Below are 18,774 nucleotides of genomic sequence, written 5' to 3' on the forward strand. Positions count from 1 at the left end.
AACTGACATCTGCAATTCAAGGAGCATATAGAGGCTCTGCTAAGAGGACCCTAACACAAGGCATAGGACAACCTTGGTGGAATAAAGACTGCAAGAATGCATTACACAATTACCGCTCAGGCCTCTGCTCAAAGACAGACTTCCGCAGGATAACCAGATGGTCTCAACGACAATTTTGGCGAGATAAGCTCTCTACAGTAACACAAATGAAGGACGTCTTCAATATGAGTAAATAGCATAAGTCCACAGGCACCTTCCGAAGCCCTCCACTGAAGGATCCACTGAGACCTAGCAGCCTCCCAGCAGTTACTATACACGAGAAACGAGACGTACTAGTCCGAAATCTTCTTCAAAACTCGGCTGAGGCAGGAGACATACCTCTGGACTCCCCAGCAGTCCCTATCACTAGCCTCTACTTTCCAGACATATCAATGTCACAGGTGGAGGAGTCAATACTTCAGGCAGGAAACACAGCTCCTGGCGCAGACGAAATCCCAACCTGCATACTCAAAGTAGCATGGCCTTTAATTAAGGATAAGGTACAAATGCTATACCAAGGGTGTCTAAAGATTGGATATCACCCGAAATGCTTCTGACATGCAATTTTAGCAATTATCTAGAAACCAAAAAAGACTGATTGGTCCTCGCCCAGATCATACAGACCGATCGCTCTCCTATCAGTTCTTGGCAAAGGACTCGAGCGCCTAGTGGCACGGAATATGGCATGGATCTCTATACACTACAAAGTATTAGCGAGACAACAGTTTGGAGCTCTCCCACTAAGATCTGCAAACGATCTGACTACATGCCTAACACATGACGTTGAACAAGCGCTAAATCAAGGCATGACTGCCTCACTCCTTACCCTAGATGTCAAAGGCGCATTTGACGCCGTGCTTCCTGGCAGACTGATCCGCAGATTGCGTGAGCAGGGCTGGCCTACTAATCTCGTCCTCTAGATCGCCTCCTTTGCTACTGGGCGATCAGTTCAGATCCGACTTGATGGAGAGATTGGCCCCTCAACAGACATTGCTGCGGCCTTCCACAAGGATCCCCAGTATCTGGCATTTTATTCATGCTCTACATAGCGCCTCTATTCCGTCTAGGAAACCCAAGGAACAAATTTGGCTACGCCGACGACGCAGCTAACCTGGCGATCTCGACATCCCTTGCTACTAACTGCGAAGCCTTATCAGACTCACTTCAAGAAGCTCTTAACTGGGGTGCTGCAGAGGGCATTACTTTCACACCAGATAAATACGAGCTTCTTCACTTCTCTCAACGAAAAGCAGACCAGGACCCAACCTGCACACCTTCAGTAAAAGCTGGATCTATTACAGTCTCAGAAAATACTAAACGCCTATATCTACGTTGGCTAGGAATCCTCTATGACAAAAAGCTCACATTTAAATGGCATGTCAGTGAAACAGTATCTAAAGCCCTCACTGTGGCTAATGCCCTTCGCTCTCTAGGGAATACTGCCCGAGGAGTTAAACCTTATTTACTACAGCAAGCTGTATTAGCCTGTGTACTCCACAAAGCATACTATGGTGCTGAAATCTAGTGGCCAGGACGTACTCGCCCTGGGCCTACCCAGACTTCAAACCAAGTTAGCAAACATCTTAAGGAACTAACTAAAGTAGTACTAACAGGCGCAAGAGTAGTCCTTCTAGTTTTCCGCATAACCCCAATATCTGTCCTTTACCGGGAGTCTGGATTCTCTCCACTAGAAATTGAACTAGATCGAATAGCCCTTCTCGCAACTGTCCGCCTACGGCGTCTGGATCCTTACCACCCACTTCGAAGACGTGCGGAACAGGTTGCCAGTAATAGCCGACAAACCAGCCGATTTGCCCGCCGCATACTGGCCCTCCCCAACTCTAAGCAGATAAACCCTCTCCAACACGCTCCCTGGCACCCTCGCGAGACGCGCGAGAATGCTCAAGCTCGAATAGGAGCTCCCATGGGACGCAGTAAGGAACAGGCAGCGGCTGATTTTATAGCTTTTCAACGCACCATCCCTAGCTCTGATATTATAATCTTTTCAGATGGATCTAGACTAGTAGACGGACGTGCAGGAGGAGGTTACATTGGATTTCAAGCACACAATCAGTTCCTCCGCTCCTCACTCTCATATAAACATGGGAAAGAGGTCTTCGACGCAGAAGCAGAAGCTGCCCTAGCTGGTGCCCAAGCAGCAATAGCATACCCAACAGCTCAATTTGCTACTAACTTATGGATCTGCCTTGATAACTTAGAAGTTGCCACGCGTCTTCTATCTCCCTCTACCGGATCTTCTCAAGAAGCCTTTGAATCCTTCCGCACCCTTGCAGCTGGCTGGCCACTATATGAAAGGCTTCCACACACCAAAAGTGGATCAGTCTAAATCTGATGGGTCCCTGGACACACTAAAATCCCTGAGAATGAAGCAGCAGATTCTGCTGCTAAAGAGGGAGCTGCCTCTACCCCCCCCTCTCCATGCAAGTCCTCATATGCCTCGCTAAAGAGACACGCCAAGACTCAATCTCTCTCTGCTGCCTAGACACGGTGGCAGACCATAGCACCACAAACTTACTAAGATCTAGAAATAACTATATCTCCTAAGCGCCCTGGAGAGCTTCAACTTAACCAACTTGACCTTGGCTATATCATTGCAGCCCGTACTAGACATGGAGACTTCGCAGACTACCATGAACGTTTTAATTATGATGATGCTCATCTCCTCTGTCGATGTGGAGCACGAAAAGCACCTCTACATTTCTTCTTCTACTATATAGCTAAGAGACGAGCCCCTCGTCCTCCTGGACCTTCTTCTGAGGTCATATTCTTCCTTCTAGGCACCGCGAAAGGAGCACAAAAACTAGCTACATGGCTAGCAGAGACCCGTTTTTTTGAGGATATCTGTCCTCGCCAACCTCTCCTTAGCACCTAGCTAAGTCAGCCCTACTTTTCCCTTATATCTCTCTTTTCTCTCTTTCTTTCTCTCTTTCTTCCCTTCTTTCCTTCTTTCCTTCTTTCTTTTAAACTCTCACTGCTTGATTACTATTATGGTAGAGTTATGGGTCATGAAGCGTAGGTGGACCATTGCAGCTGGCAAATATCTAAAACCCACTCGGAAGTGGACTCCCTGTAAGACCACGGCAGCTATGGAAATGCGCCAAAGAGTCCCTTATTTGTATATAAATCTGATAGGACCTGAAGCCCGAGGCTTACCCCTCGGCGGCCTATGTCCCAGTAGGGATTGGTGGAAAGCGTGCGAGTCACGATCCACGGCCGTTAAATACACACACACACACACACACACAACACTTATTGGACAACTGCCTCATGAGAGTCCACGCGATTTTCGAGTTGAAAGGCGACTTCCTTATAATTATTCATATCAAACAGTCGGAGGCTCAAAATCCTCAACCCTCTCTACCACCTAGCTCCCAGGAGTGCAGCCTTTGACGCGTCTCAACGCGCCCGGCAACACCATGGCGCGTAAAGGCCCTGGTACAGACGGCCCTCTACAGATAGCCCTTCTGGAATCCATGTCTGCAGCCACAACAAGAGCTTCTGAAGGACAGAAGATCTTCAGCCCCATAGCTGTATTCCTTAATAAACACCGCAGCCAAACCACCAGCCTTGCTCCTCACCTACTGAGAGCCCTCACCGCTCTAAGTGATGACCTCGCCTCGGTAGCTCAACAACATTTCAACGCTTATATCAGCGGTATCTCGACGACCTCCATTCTATCTGCCCTATCTCCTTCCCCTTCCTCTTCCCCCACCCTAAATCCCTTACCCCCTTCACCCCCTCCCTCACGTCCCCCCTCAGGTCTTAACCAGTCAACTTATGCAACTATTACCCAATATGCCCCAGTCAAATTAACTCCCACCACTCACCCTAAAGCCTCTATTAAAAAGCCTATGCCTCTGGTGAAACAACCCCTTCCTGACATCTAGCTCTTCGTACGCCTCCCAGCTGATCATGCAGCCAGAAAAATGGAAGCCTACGCTATCTACTCTAGCCTATGATTTCAACTAAACTTAAATAGTGTAGCACTAAAAGAAGTCCAAGCTACAAAGACTGGCTTTGCACTATGTCCCTCATCTCCAGAAGCCCTCCTAGCCCTTGAGGCCCAAAAAGAGACTATCTCTGCATTCTTTGTTAACTGCTAGATAGAACGCAGCTCCCGATGGGTCTCGTACCGAGTCACCAATGTGCCTAGGAAAATTGGCCAAATCTTGGATAGTTAATACTCTCTAATCCCTGTCAATCCTACACTACTATCCTTAGAAATTAGCAAAACTACAGGGCTCAAGCCTATATCTATTAGCGAGACCACTATAAGCGCTGCCAACCCTGATACTCTCTCCTCAAGCTGGTTTGTCAACTTCCCAGAAGGCACGAAATCACCACTGTCTATCTAGCTATATCTTTTTAGTACTATCATTAATGCTTGTTATCTCTCTAAGAAAACAACAGTTATTCAATGCACACAATGCTGGAAATAGCATAATACATGATCCTGTGCACGCCCCTCTTGATGCTAACTATACGGCTCCTTAGAGTATACTAAAGAGGGCCATGTCAACCGCTGCACAGCCCTAGAGCCTCATCAATGCCCTCCTAGATGCATACACTGCCATGGACCACATCCAGCTGATTTCGCAGAATGCCTTCTGCGCCCTAAAGGCAATACTAAACATACTAAAGCTTAACAAACAGAGATCCGCAAATCCTGCGCCATAAACCTCGCAAAAGCTCGAACTGAAGGAGGATGTAGCTCTCAGCTCTCTATAGGCACACAAGAAACACCTATAGCATTAGATGAGATATCATCATAGTCTTTAATCCATGAGATTATCTCTCCTTTCCGTTCAGTAACCCCCCCACCTCGCGCCCCAACTAAAGATCCTCCCATTACAGCTCATATAGTCCGTTTTATAACCCCTTAACCATAAAACCGGTTCGCCTCTCTTCTTGAACAGGAGCTATAATTTATCACTATCTAACTTAAAAGACGCCTCTTAAAATCCTACAGTTAAATGTAGGGCACACGCTAGACGCACATAAAATAGCCCTCACATTGGCATACACTAGCAACATTAATATTATCCTAATCCAAGAACCATATACATTTAAAGACCTCAGCTAATAGATCACTAAAAAACATCCATTATATGAATGCTTCTCCCTAACTGATAGCTGGGCAATAAGTGGCCGACCACGAGTCCTCACCTATATCTGAAAGAAGAAAGGCATCCAGATCTCCCAGCTATGCCCCTTTATAACTGACACTAAAGAAGCCTCGGATCTCCTATTCCTTTAGATTTTCTCGCCCACAGGAAAGTCCGCTCTAATAGTTAATATCTATAATGCTCCAGCAGGCTGCAGCAGAGCAGGTGAAGCCGCAAAAGCTCTTACAACCCTGCTAGAGGTGTATTTCCCTCAAACAACAATACTTGTAGGCAATCTCAACCTACTACACAACAGATGGCAACCCTCGCTACAACGCAGCCCTACAACTTTTATAGAGCCGTTTATCAACTGGCTGGATCTCCAGGGTCTAGTACTTATTTCCGACATAGACTGTCCCACACATGAAAGGGGTAACGTGTTAGACCTCAGTTTCGCCTCAAGCCCTCTGGCACTCGCAGGAGCCAAAGCTAGCATAGCGAGCCACTTAGATGCTACCTCTGATTATCAACCACTAATTACCACTGTTCCATGGGATCAGAGATACAAGGAAACAGCTCAGAAACTGAGATTTGACACACTAGACCACACCTCCTTCCTCTCGCTCCTCGCCTCTAATCTCGCTGACACCGAGAGCTCAGACGCAACAGAAGAAGATCTTAATGCCCTTGCTAAAAAACTGACATCTGCAATTTAAGGAGTATATAGAGGCTCTGCTAAGAGGACCATAACACAAGGCATAGGATAACCATGATGGAATGAAGACTGCAAGAAAGCTTTACACAATTACTGCTTAGGCCTCTGCTTAAAGACAGACTTCCACAGGATAACTAGATGGTCTTAATGACAATTTTAGTGAGAGAAGCTCTCTACAGTAACACAAATGAAGAATATTTTTGACATGAGTAAATGGCATAAGTCTATAGGCATCTTCTGAAGCCCTCCACTAAAAGATCTGCTAAGACCTAACAGCCTCCCAGCAGTTACTGTACACGAGAAACGAGACATACTAGTCCGAAATCTTCTCCAGAACTCAGCAGAGGCAGGAGACATACCTCTGGACTCCCCAGCAGTGCCTTCCACTAGTCTCTACTTCCCAGATATATCGATGCTACAAGTGGAGGAGTCAGTACTTCAGGCAGGAAACACAGCCCCTGGCGCAGATGAAATCCCAACCTGCATACTCAAAGTAGCCTAACCTCTAATCAAAGATAAGGTACTAATGCTATATTAAGGGTGCCTAAAGATTGGTTATCATCCTAAATGCTTTTGATACACAATCTTAGTAATCATCCAGAAACCAAAAAAGACTGATTGGTCTTCACCTAGATTATACAGACTAATCGCTCTCCTATCAGTACTTGGCAAAGGACTGGAGCACTTGGTGGCACAGAATATAGCATGGATCTCTATACACTATAAAGTATTAGTAAGGCAACAATTTAGGGCTCTCCCACTAAGATCTATAAATGACCTAACCACATGCCTAACACATGATGTTGAACAAGCGCTAAATCAAGGCATGACTGCCTCACTCCTTACCCTAGATGTCAAAGGCGCCTTTGATTCCGTACTTCCCAGCAGACTGATCCGCAGACTACGCGAGCAGGGCTGGCCTACCAATCTCGTTCTCTGGATTGCCTCCTTCGCTACTGGAAGATCAGTTCAGATCCGACTCGATGGAGAGATCGGCCCCTCAACAGACATTACCTGCGGTCTTCTACAAGGATCCCCAGTATCTAGCATTCTTTTCATGCTCTACATAGCGCCTCTATTCCGTCTAGGAAACCCAAGGAACAGATTTGGTTACGCGGACGACACAGCTAACCTAGCGATCTTAACTTTTCTTGCTACTAATTACAAAGCCTTATCAGACTCACTTTAAGAAGCTCTTAATTAGGACGCTGCAGAGGGCATTACATTTATACTAGATAAATATGAGCTTCTTTACTTCTCCCGACATAAAGCAGACTAGGACCCAACCTACACACCTTCAGTGAAAGCTAGATCTATTATAATATCAGAAAACACTAAACAGCTATATCTACAATGGCTAGGAATCCTCTTTGACAAAAAGCTAACATTCAAATGGTATGTTAGAGAAACAGCATCTAAAGCCCTCACTGTGGCTAACGCTCTTCGCTCTCTAGGGAATACTGTTCGAGGAGTCAAACCTGATTTACTATAGCAGGCTGTATCAGCCTGTGTACTCTATAAAGTATACTATAGCGCAGAAACCTGGTGGCCAGGACGTACTCACCCTGGACCTTCCCAGATTTCAAACCGAGTTGGAGAACATCTTAAGAAACTAACTAAAGTAATACTAACAGGCGCAAGAGCAGTCCTTCCAGTCTTCCGCACAACCCCAAAGCCAGTCCTTTATCGAGAGTCTGGATTCTCTCCACCAGAAATCAAACTAGATCGAATAGCCCTTCTTGCAACTGTCCGCCTACGGCATCTCGACCCTTATCACCCACTTCGAAGACGCGCAGAACAGATTACTAGTAATGGCTAACAAATCAGCTGATTTGCCCGCTGTACACTGGCCCTCCTAAACTCTAAACAGATAAACCCTCTCCAATACGCTCCCTGGCACTCTCGCGAGCCTCGTGGGAATGCTCAAGCTCAAATAGGAGCTTCCATGGGACGCACTAAGGAATAGGCAGCGGCTAATTTCATGGCTTTTCAACGTACCATCCCTAGCTCAGATATTGTAATCTTTTCAGATGGATCTAGGCTAGCAGACGGACGTGCAGGGGGTAGCTATATTGGACTTTAAGCACACCATCAGTTCCTCCGCTCCTCACTCTCATACGGACACAGGAAAGAGGTCTTTGATGTAGAAGTAGAAGCAGCTCTAGCTGGCGCTCAAGCAGTAATAGTGTACCCAATAGCTTAATTTGCTACTAACCTATAGATCTGTCTTGATAACCTGGAAGTTGCCATACGCCTTCTATCTCCCTCTACAGGATCTTCCTAAGAAATCTTTGAATCCTTCTGTACCCTTGCAGCTGCCTGGCCACTTCGCAAAAGGCTTCCTTATACCAAAAGCGGATCTATCCAAATCCGATGGGTCCCTGGACACGCCAAAATCCCTGAGAACAAAGTGGCTGATCTCGCTGCCAAAGAGGGAGCTGCCTCAATCCCTGAGAACAAAGTGGCTGATCTCGCTGCCAAAGAGGGAGCTGCCTCAATCCCTCCTGCTCCTCACAAATCCTCATACGCCTCGCTAAAGAGATACGCCAAGACTCAATCTCTATCCGCTGCTCAGTCACAATGGGAGAAGGTGGCACCATAGAGCTATTAAGATCTAGAAATAACCACTTCTTCTAAGCGCCCTGGGGAGCTTCAACTTAACTGACTTGACCTTAGCCATATTATTATAGTCTATACTAGTCATGGAGACTTTGCAGACTACCATAAACGCTTCAACCATGATGATGCTTATCTTCTCTGCCAATGCAGAGCACAAAAAGCATCTCTGCATTTTTTCTTCTATCATATAGCTAAGAGACAAGCCCCTCAACCTCCTAGGCCCCCTTCTAAGGTTATCTCTTTTCTCTTAGGCACTGCTAAAGGAGCACAAAAGCTAGCCACATGGCTAGCAGAGACCCACTTCTTTGAGGATATCTGCCCTCGCCAACCTCTCCTTAGCACCTAGCTAAGACAGCCCTACTCTTCCTTTATATTTCTCTTCTCCTTCTTTCTTTCTCTTTTCTTCTTTCTTTCCTTCTCTGCAAAACTTACTATTCAGTTATAATAATGGTGAAGTGATAGGTCATAGAGTATAGGCAGACCATTGCAGCTGGCAAATACCTAAAATCCACTTAAAGTGGACCTCCCTGTAAGACCACAGCAGCTATGGAAATGCACCAAAGAGTCTCTTATTTGTACATAAATCTGATAGGACCTGAAACCCGAGGCTTACCCCTCGGCGGCCTATGTCCCAGTAGGGATTGGTGGGAAGCGTGCGAGTCACGAACCACGGCCGTTAAATACACACACACACACACACACACACAACACCACTGCTAACCACTATCCCGTGGGACCAAAGACACACACTACCTACCCAAAAAATAAGATTCGATACACTCGACCAACCCCTCTTTCTATCTCTCCTCTCCACCAACCTCTCACAGATCCAACCGCTGGACTCCTCAAAGGCCAACCTAGAGTCACTAGCCCAAGGGCTGACCTCGGCAATACATAGCGCGTACGAAGGCTCTACCAAGAGGTCCCTCCCCCATAAAAAAGGACAACCATGGTAGAATACAGAATGCAAAGAAGCCTTACAAGCCTACCGATTAGGATTGCTACCTAAAGAGGAGTTTCGCAGCACAATTAGGAAAACACAAAGAGAGTTCTGGTATAATAAGCTAATAATTGCCTCACAAACGAAAGAGGTCTTCAATATCAGCAAATGGCACAAATCGAGGGGGTCATATTGTAGCCCTCCTCTCAAGGATCCATTACAGCTGGATAATCCACCTGCAGTCTCTGTTCAGGAGAAGTAAGATCTACTAGTTTGCAACCTCCTGCAAAACACAACAGAGGCAGGAGATATCCCGCTAGACTGCCCAGCTGTCCCTACCACTACCCTTCCGTTCCCTGAGATCACCATGGCATAAGTGGAAAAGTCTATCTTAAAGGCCAGAAACACCGCTCTAGGAGAAGACGAACTCCAAACTAACATCCTAAAGATGGCTTGGCCACTAATCAAAGATAAGATCTTATTCCTATTCCAAGGCTACCTATGATTAGAATATTATCCAAAATGTTTCAGACATGCAATTCTCACTATTCTGCAAAAGCCCAGTAAAGAAGACTGGACCAATCCTAGATCCTACTAGCCCATCGCTCTCCTCTCTGTCCTAGAAAAGGGTCTTGAACATCTAGTGGCATGGAACACGGCCTGGATAGCAATCCACTACAAGATCCTGGCAAGCCAATAATTTGGAGTCCTTTCTCTAAGATTAGCAATCAATCTTACTACATGTCTAACACACAACATAGAATAAGCCCTGAACCAAGGGAAAACAGCTTCTCTACTAACCTTTGATATGGAAGGAGCATTTGATAATGTCCTCCCAGAGAGACTCACCTACCGGCTCCGAATATAAGGATAGCCAAACAATCTAATACTCTAGATCAGCTCTTTCATCACAGAAAGAACCATATAGATCTGATTTGATAATAAACTTGGCCTTTATATAGATATATCATGTAGCCTTCCCCAAGGCTCCCCTATCTCCCCTATTCTCTTTATGCTTTACATTGCACCACTCTTCCACATAGGTAACCCTAGAACTAGATTTAGATACGTAGATAATGGAGCGACCCTAGCAATCTCTCTGTCCCTCTTAACTAATTGCCAGATACTGAGTGAATCTCTATAGGATGCAATTGAATGGGGCACTACGGAAGGAATCACTTTTGCACCAAATAAATATGAACTTATGCATTTCTCTTGGCATTGAGCAGATCAAGATCCTGCAATAACCCCCTCAGTCTCAACAAGCTCAGTCACAGTTACTGAAGTAACTGACCGCCTATATCTACGCTAGCTAGGGATCCTCTTTAACAAAAAGCTCTCCTTCCACTGGCATGTTCAAGAAATGACATCTAAAGCGCTCACTATAGCTAGCGCCCTCCGCTCACTTGGAAACACAGTCCACAGAATAAGGCCACACCTCCTCCAACAGGCCATATTGGCCTGTGTCCTCCGTAAAGCCTACTTTGGCGCAGAGACGTGGTGGCTAGGCCGCACCTGACCTCGTTCCCGCCCTCAGGCAGACACTCCCCCAATCTCAAACCTAGTGAATAAACATCTAATAGACCTATCTACTGTTATTCTAATAGGGGCAAGGGTAATTCTGCCTATTTTCCGCACTACCTAGTTACCTGTCCTACACTGAGAGTCAGGGTTTTACCCTCCTAAGATTGAGCTTAATCAAATCGCCCTCACTGCATCTATACGCCTAAGCCACCTAGACCCATATCACCCTCTTTGAAGATGAGCCAGAGCCATAGCCTAAATAGGCCACCCAACTAGCCGCTTCACGCGCCGAGTGCTCGCACTCCCCAACATGGAAAAGATTAACCCACTGCTTCATCCACCCTAGAGTACAAAAGAACCTAGAGAAGCAGCCTTAAGATGGGTCGGTGCCCCATTAGGACATACAAGAGAAGAAGCAGCAGATAACTTCTAAATACTCCTGCAATCCATCTCTAATAACAATATTATAATCTACTTAGATGGATCCAAACTAGAAAATGGCCAAACAGGTGGTGGTTATGTTAGTTTCTAAGCTGGCTCCTAATTCCTGCGCGGCTCAATACCCCTCGGGCATAATAAAGAAGTCTTTGACGCAGAAGCAGAAGCGGCTCTTGCTAGGTTAAAAGCTGCAATGACACACTCTACTGTCTAATGCTCACTAAACCTATGGATATGCTTTAACAACCTTGAGGTCGCTATCCAACTCCTTTCCTCATCTATAGGCTCCTCTCAAGCCGTCTTCGAGTTATTCAACACACTTACCGCTACCTGGCCATTAAGAAGGAGACTCCCCCAAATTGAGAGCAGGGCAGTCTGAATCCGCTGGGTCCTAGGACATGCTAACATCCCTGATAATGAAGTAGCAGACTATGCTGCCAAAGAGAGCGCAGGAAAAACTGTCCCTACCTCCCACCTATAGTCATATACAGCATTTAAGCAACATACCAAATCACAAGCTGCCTTAAGAGCACAGACATATTGGCAGGCAGTGGCTCCGTAGGCCTATCAAGATCTTGAAATCACCACCTTTTTAAGACGCCTACCAGAACTCCAGCTTCCCCGCTATATCTTAGGATAAATCCTTGTAGCACGCACAAAATATAGAGACTTCGCAGACTACCATGAATAGTTTAACCACACAGATGTCCATCTCACGTGCTGATGCGGCGCAAGAAAGTCCCTAATCCACTTTATCTTCTACTAGATTGCAAAGAGGAAGGCTCCTAGATTCCCTGAATATCCTTTGGAAGTCATTCCTTTCCTCCTGGGCACCCCAAAGGGCGCCACCAAACTAGCTAAATAGCTCATGGAGACCCAATTCTTCGAGGATATCTGCCCTTGAAGGCTCCCTCTTAGCACATAAGCTAAGAGACTTATAGCTACATATTTCTTTTGTTTTTCCTTGTCTTTCCTTTTCTCTCTTTAAAGCTGCATCGGTGTTAAACATGTTAGATTCAGTCATAGGGAGTAAGTGGACCACTACAGTTGGCAGAAACATTCACCCTCTACATGCAGAGGTTATCTATCTAACCGCGGTAGCCATGTAAACGCGCCAAAGAGTCACACCTTGTATATAATTCTTGACACCCAGGGCTTACCCCCTGGCGGCCTTTGTCCCACTAGGGAATGGGTAGGCAGTGATTCATCACGGCCTACGGCCGTAAAATAATGACACACACACACACACACACACACACAACACACACCCTCACACACACACACATCTTTGAGTGACACACTCCAACACACACACACATTGGTTTGGACAGACGCTCTATTCCTGCCTATATTTTCTCTCTTTCTCCCGCTTCCAGTCCCAGGCGACGCGGCCCAGACGCGCTAAAACGCGTCCCGAAACACCATGGCATGGAATTACTCTGAATCTGACAAGAGGTCTCTATAAACTATTCTGCAAGAGACAACCACTGCTGCTACCACCAGAGCAGCTGAGGGTCAGAAAATCTTCAGCCCAATAGCTACTTTTCTTGATAAATACTGCAACCAGACAGCTGGCCTCAGCCCTCATCTATAAGGAGCTCTTGCCACTCTAAGTGATGATCTAGCCATTGTAGCTCAACACTATTTTAATGCCTATATAAGTGGCATCACTCCTACTCCCTCTACCCATTCCCCTGCCCCAGCCCTTTTCCCTATCCCCAGTCCCCTTCTCTCTATGCCCCCTCCCTCTCGTCTCCCCTCCGGCCTCGCGCAGTCCTCCTACGCAACAATCACCAAGTCCAACCCAGCCAGATCAGGTACTGCTATAAAATAAACAAAGCCACCTATAAAAAAGCCTACACTTAACGTAAAACAATCTCTCCCTGACTACCGCCTCTTCGTATGTCTCCTAATAGACCATACCACAAAAATGATGGACTCTTACGTGATCTATACTAGCCTCTGGGCCCAACTAGGTATTAATAGCAACGCCTTAAAAGAAGTACAAACTACAAAGACCGGGTTCACTCTCTGTCCTGCAACTATAGAGGCCCTTTCAACCCTTGAGACTCAAAAGGAAGTCATATCGATATACTTTAGTAACTGCCAAGTTGAACGCAGCGCACGATAGATCTCATATAGAGTTATAAACCTGCCAAGAAAGATTGGCTAAATTATTAACAGCCAATACTCCATGATCCCAGTCGACCCTGCGACACTATCTACTAAAATTGCCAAGCAAACAGGCTATAGACCCATATCTGTCAGTGAGACTACTGCTAGTGCTGCCAATGTCAACTCACCATCTTCAAGCTGGTTTATTAATTTCTCAGAAGACTCAAAAGCCTCTCTCTCAACCTGGCTCCGCCTTTTCAGTACTATTACCAATGCTCGCTTCCTTACTAGGAAGGTAACAATCATCCAATGTAACTGCTGCTGGAAATAGCATAATGCACGGTCCTATGCATAATCCCTAAGATGTTGACTCTGCGGCTTATCAGAATATATAAAAGAAGAACATAATAATAGCTGTTCTACTCTAAACTCTCACTGCTGTCCTCCAAGATGCTTTCACTGCTATGGACCCTATCCAGTGGACTTCACTGACTGCCCACTCCGCCCTAAAGCTGGCACCACTTGCACCAAAGCCCAACGAGCAGAAATCCACAAAACATGCGCCATCAACCTAGCAAAGGCCCGTACAGAACAAGGCTGCTTCTCAGAGTTATCTGCTACTACATAAGAGCAGCACATGGTCATAGATACTCTACCTACACAAATCCAGATCACCTCACCTTTCCGACCAACCACCCCCCCACCTCTGGCGCCCTCTCAGGAACCTTCTGTCACAGCTAGTGTGGTGCACTTTGCAACCCTTAAACCACAAAACTGGTTCAACTCACTTCTTAAAGAATACCTATGATCTATTAGTGGTCCACTCTAAAAGAACCCCTCACAATACTCCAACTAAATATTGGACGGGGTGCTGATTCCTATACTATTGCCCTCTTACTTACATATACTAACAATATTTGTGACAGAGCCACCTCCGTCCCGGCTCCGTACCAGGTCAAAGGTGAAGCCATTCCCGTCGTAGGGCTGCAGCCCTACGGGTTGCCAGATAGGGAACCGCCAGAGCGGTACTGTATTTAGCAAGGTGCCACGCACAGAGATTATATAGATCTCTGTGGCTGGATCGAGAGCTTGTTTCCTTCCTTTCTTTTTCTCTCCATGTCAAATATTCTCGTGTACGTGTACCTCATTGTATGTAGCTCAGCTCAGCAATACAGTAAGATTGACCCTTTCACATATTGACGTCCTACTCATACAGGAACCATACATATTTTCAAACCTAAGCCAAAAAATTACTAAGAGACATCCTTCATATAAATGTTTCTCTCCAACAGATAGCTAGACAGTAACTGGACGGCCCCGTGTCCTTACCTATGTCCAGAAAAATACAGGCCTATAAGCATCCCAGCTTCGGCCTATCATTACAGATCCAGCAACCCTATCCAACCTACTCTTTCTGCAAATTTCCTCCTTAACTGGACAATCAGTCCTCACTATCAATGCCTATAACGCCCCAGCTGGCTCCACCAGAGCTGGTAAAGCCATAGAGACCCTTATATCCCTTCCAGAGATATTATTTCTATAACCCACTCTCCTCGCTGGAGACTTCAATCTTCTACATATTAGATGGTAACCCTCCCTAACTTACCATCCTGCTGTATCAGTGGACCCCTTTATTGAATGGTTAGATTATCTAGGCTTTATCCTTACATCAGAAATAGACTGTCCAACCCATATAAGAGGCAATGTTCTAGACCTCATCTATACTACTAGCTTACTACTAGTGCTGAGCAGACTATACACCAGCACTGCCCCTCACCTAGACTCAACCTTCAATCATATACTACTGCTAACTACTATCCTGTGGGACCAAAGACACACACTACCTACCCAAAAAATAAGATTCAATATACTCGACCAATCCCTCTTTCTATCTCTCCTCTCCACCAATCTCTCACAGATCCAACTGCTGGACTCCTCAAAGGCCAACCTAGAGTCACTAGCCCAAGGGCTAACCTCGGCAATACACAGTGTGTATGAAGGCTCTGCCAAGAGGTCCCTCCCCTATAAAAAAGGACAACCATGGTAGAATCTAGAATGTAAAGAAGCCTTATAAGCCTACTAATTAGGATTGCTACCCAAAGAGGAATTTTGCAGCACAATTAGGAAAACACAAAGAGAGTTCTGGCGCAATAAGCTAATAACTGCCTCACAAATGAAAGAGGTCTTTGATATTAGCAAATGGCACAAATTGAGGGGGTCATATCGCAGCCCTCCTCTCAAGGATCTATTACGGCCGGATAATCTACCTACAGTCTCTGTTCAGGAGAAGCAAGATCTACTAGTTCGCAACCTCCTGCAAAACATAACAGAGGCAGGAGATATCCCGCTAGACTGCCCAGCTATCTCTACCACTACCCTTCCATTCCCTAAGATTACTATAGCACAAGTGGAAAAGTCTATCTTAAAGGCCAGAAACACCGCTCCAGGAGAAGACAAACTCCAAACTAACATCCTAAAGATGGCTTGGCTACTAATCAAAGACAAGATCTTATTCCTATTCCAAGGCTGCCTACAATTAGGATATCATCTAAAATGTTTCAGACATGCAATTCTTACTATTCTGTAAAAGCCTAGTAAAGAAGACTGGATCAACCCTAGGTCTTACCAGTCTATCGCTCTCCTCTCTGTCCTAGGAAAGGGTCTTGAACGTCTAGTGGCATGGAACATGGCCTGGATAGCAATCCACTATAAGGTCCTGGCAAGCCAACAATTTGGAGCTCTTTCTCTAAGATCAGCAATTAATCTTACTATATGTTTAACACACGACATAGAATAAGCCCTGAACCAAGGGAAAACAGCTTCTCTACTAATCTTTAATGTGGAAGGAGCATTTAATAATGTTCTTCTAGAGAGACTCACCTACCGGCTCCGGACACAAGGATAGCCAAACAATCTAATACTCTGGATTAGCTCTTTTATCACAGAAAGAACCATATAGATCTGATTTAATAATGAACTTGGCCCTTATACAGATATATTATATAGCCTTCCCCAAGGCTCCCCTATCTCCCCTATTCTCTTTATACTTTATATTGCACCGCTCTTCCACATGGGTAACCCTAGAACTAGATTTGGATACATAGATGATAGAGCAATCCTAGCAATCTCTCTGTCCCTCTTAACTAATTGCTAGACACTGAGTAAATCTCTACAGGACGCAATTGAATGGGGCACTGCGGAAGGAATCACTTTTGCACCAAATAAATATAAACTTATGCATTTCTCTTGGCATCGAGCAGATTAAGATCCTGCAATAACCCCCTCAGTCTCAACAGGCTCAGTCACAGTTACTGAAGCAACTGACTATCCATATCTACGCTGGCTAGGAATCCTCTTTAATAAAAAGCTCTCCTTCCACTAGCATGTTCAAGAAATGACATCCAAAGCGCTCACTATAGCTAGCGCCCTCCGCTCACTTAAAAACACAGTCCACAGAATAAGGCCACACCTCCTCCAACAGGCCATATCAGCCTGTGTCCTCTATAAAGCCTACTTCAGCGCAGAGATGTGGTGGCCAGGCCGCACCTGACCTTGTTCCCGCCCTCAGGCAGACACTCCCCCAATCTCAAACCTAGTGAATAAACATCTAATGGACCTATCTACTGTCATTCTAACAGGGGCAAGGGCAATTCTGCCTGTTTTCCATACTACCCAGTTACCTGTCCTACACTGAGAGTTAGGGTTTTACCCTCCTGAGATTGAGCTTGATCAAATCGCTCTCACTGCATCCACACGTCTAAGCCGCCTAGACCCATATTACCCTCTTCAAAGACGAGCTAGAGCCATAGCCCGAACAGGCCACCTAACTAGCCGCTTTGCGCGCCAAGTGCTCGCACTCCCCAACATGGAAAAGATTAACCCACTGCTTTATCCACCCTGGAGTACAAAAGAACCCAGAGAAGCAGCCTTAAGATGGGTTAATACTCTGTTAGGACGCATAAGAGAAGAAGTGGCAGATAACTTCCAAATACTCCTGCAATCCATCCCCAATAACAATATTATAATCTACTTAAATGGATCTAAACTAGAAAATAGCTAAATAGATGGTAGTTATATTGGTTTCCAAGCTGGCTCCTAATTCCTGCGCGGCTCAATACCCCTCGGGCATAATAAAGAAGTCTTTGACGTAGAAGCAGAAGCAGCTCTTGCTAGGTTAAAAGCTGCAATGACATACTCTACTATCTAATGCTCACTAAACCTGTGGATATGCCTTGACAATCTTGAGGTCACTATCCAACTCCTCTCCTTATCTATAGGCTCCTCTTAAGCTATCTTCGAGTCATTCAACACACTTGCTGCTACCTAGCCATCAAGAAGGAGACTTTCCCAAATTGAGAGCGGGGCAGTCCGAATCCGCTAGGTCCTAGAACATGCTAATATCCCTGGAAATGAAGCAGCAGACTGCGCTGTCAAAGAGGGCGCGGGAAAAACTGTCCCTACCTTCCACTCATAGTCATATGCAGCATTTAAGCGACATACCAAATCACAAGCTGCCTCAAGAGCACAGATATATTGGCAGGCAGCAGCTCTGCAGGCCTATCAAGATCTTGAAATCACTACCTTTTCAAGACGCCCACCAGAACTCCAGCTTCCCCGCTATATCTTAGGATAAATCCTTGCAGCACGCACAAAACATGGAGACTTCGTAGACTACTATGAATGGTTCAACCACACAGATGCCCATCTCATGTGTCAATGCAATGTAAGAAAGTCCTCAATCCACTTTATCTTCTGCTAGATTGCAAAGAGGAAGGCTCCTAGATTCCTTGGACATCCTTTGGAAGTCATTCCTTTCCTCCTGGGCACCCCAAAGGGCGCCACCAAACTAGCTAAATAGCTCATGGAGACCCAATTCTTCGAGGATATCTGCCCTCAAAGGCCCCCTCTTAGCATATAAGCTAAGAGACTTATAGCTACATATTTCTTTTGTTTTTCCTTGTCTTTCCTTTTCTCTCTTTAAAGCTGCATTGGTGTTAAATATGTTAGATTTGGTCACAGAGAGTAGGTGGACCACTGCAGTTGGCAGAAATATTCACCCTCTACATGCAGAGGTTATCTATCTAACTGCGGCAGCCATGTAAGCGCGCCAAAGAGTCACACCCTATATATAATTCTTGACACCCAGGGCTTACCCCCTGGCGGCCTTTATCCCACTAGGGAATGGGTAGGCAGTGATTCATCACGGCCTACGGCCGTAAAATAATGACACACACACACACACACACACACAACACTTA

At 45.7% G+C, this 18,774-nt stretch overlaps 6 protein-coding genes across 6 annotated transcripts in view, besides 14 other annotated features; all 6 read left to right on the forward strand.

The window, feature by feature from the left end:
* TSTA_039860 (uncharacterized protein) overlaps nucleotides 1-803 on the forward strand; it is a gene marked incomplete at its 5' end in the record, with an annotated part of 1,042 nt that extends 239 nt beyond the window's left edge. Inside the window, 3 exons of the mRNA XM_002481181.1 lie at nucleotides 45-228; nucleotides 250-539; nucleotides 610-803. Coding sequence (XP_002481226.1) covers nucleotides 45-228; nucleotides 250-539; nucleotides 610-708 — 573 coding nt within the window. The remainder of the gene's footprint in view (nucleotides 1-44; nucleotides 229-249; nucleotides 540-609) is intronic.
* Nucleotides 3-1,007: a mobile genetic element.
* Nucleotides 846-2,386, forward strand: TSTA_039870 (uncharacterized protein; the record flags this gene model as incomplete). The annotated part of the gene is made up of 3 exons (XM_002481182.1): nucleotides 846-924; nucleotides 1,050-1,550; nucleotides 1,653-2,386. 3 exons carry the CDS (start codon nucleotides 846-848, stop codon nucleotides 2,384-2,386), a joined length of 1,314 nt encoding a protein of 437 aa, XP_002481227.1.
* Nucleotides 1,034-2,704: a mobile genetic element.
* A 262-nt stretch (nucleotides 2,705-2,966) lies between these two features.
* Nucleotides 2,967-3,021: a microsatellite.
* Nucleotides 3,022-3,282: 261 nt separating this feature from the next.
* Nucleotides 3,283-3,305: a microsatellite.
* Nucleotides 3,306-3,476: 171 nt separating this feature from the next.
* On the forward strand, nucleotides 3,477-4,163 carry TSTA_039880 (uncharacterized protein; the record flags this gene model as incomplete). Its single annotated transcript, XM_002481183.1, has 2 exons — nucleotides 3,477-3,714; nucleotides 4,045-4,163. 2 exons carry the CDS (start codon nucleotides 3,477-3,479, stop codon nucleotides 4,161-4,163), a joined length of 357 nt encoding a protein of 118 aa, XP_002481228.1.
* Nucleotides 3,742-3,817: a sequence feature (C-rich).
* A 935-nt stretch (nucleotides 4,164-5,098) lies between the features above and the next one.
* Nucleotides 5,099-8,677: a mobile genetic element.
* Nucleotides 5,364-5,881, forward strand: TSTA_039890 (uncharacterized protein; the record flags this gene model as incomplete). Its single annotated transcript, XM_002481184.1, has 3 exons — nucleotides 5,364-5,390; nucleotides 5,424-5,452; nucleotides 5,482-5,881. 3 exons carry the CDS (start codon nucleotides 5,364-5,366, stop codon nucleotides 5,879-5,881), a joined length of 456 nt encoding a protein of 151 aa, XP_002481229.1.
* On the forward strand, nucleotides 6,707-8,482 carry TSTA_039900 (uncharacterized protein; the record flags this gene model as incomplete). Its single annotated transcript, XM_002481185.1, has 2 exons — nucleotides 6,707-6,899; nucleotides 8,196-8,482. The coding sequence occupies 2 exons, from the start codon at nucleotides 6,707-6,709 to the stop codon at nucleotides 8,480-8,482; spliced, it is 480 nt and encodes a 159-aa protein (XP_002481230.1).
* A 183-nt stretch (nucleotides 8,678-8,860) lies between the features above and the next one.
* Nucleotides 8,861-8,918: a sequence feature (CT-rich).
* Nucleotides 8,919-9,181: 263 nt separating this feature from the next.
* Nucleotides 9,182-9,206: a microsatellite.
* Nucleotides 9,207-9,251: 45 nt separating this feature from the next.
* Nucleotides 9,252-11,954: a mobile genetic element.
* Nucleotides 11,955-12,634: 680 nt separating this feature from the next.
* Nucleotides 12,635-12,686: a microsatellite.
* Nucleotides 12,687-13,071: 385 nt separating this feature from the next.
* Nucleotides 13,072-13,162: a sequence feature (C-rich).
* Nucleotides 13,163-14,717: 1,555 nt separating this feature from the next.
* Nucleotides 14,718-18,317: a mobile genetic element.
* Nucleotides 15,690-16,071, forward strand: TSTA_039910 (uncharacterized protein; the record flags this gene model as incomplete). The annotated part of the gene is made up of 1 exon (XM_002481186.1): nucleotides 15,690-16,071. A coding segment is annotated over one exon (382 nt), but the record flags the coding sequence as incomplete, so codon positions are not given.
* Nucleotides 18,318-18,677: 360 nt separating the features above from the next.
* Nucleotides 18,678-18,774: part of a mobile genetic element that runs on past the window's edge.
* Nucleotides 18,743-18,767: a microsatellite.

The sequence above is a fragment of the Talaromyces stipitatus genome, genomic scaffold (genome assembly GCF_000003125.1).
Source record: "Talaromyces stipitatus ATCC 10500 scf_1105507295541 genomic scaffold, whole genome shotgun sequence".
Taxonomy (NCBI): domain Eukaryota; kingdom Fungi; phylum Ascomycota; class Eurotiomycetes; order Eurotiales; family Trichocomaceae; genus Talaromyces; species Talaromyces stipitatus.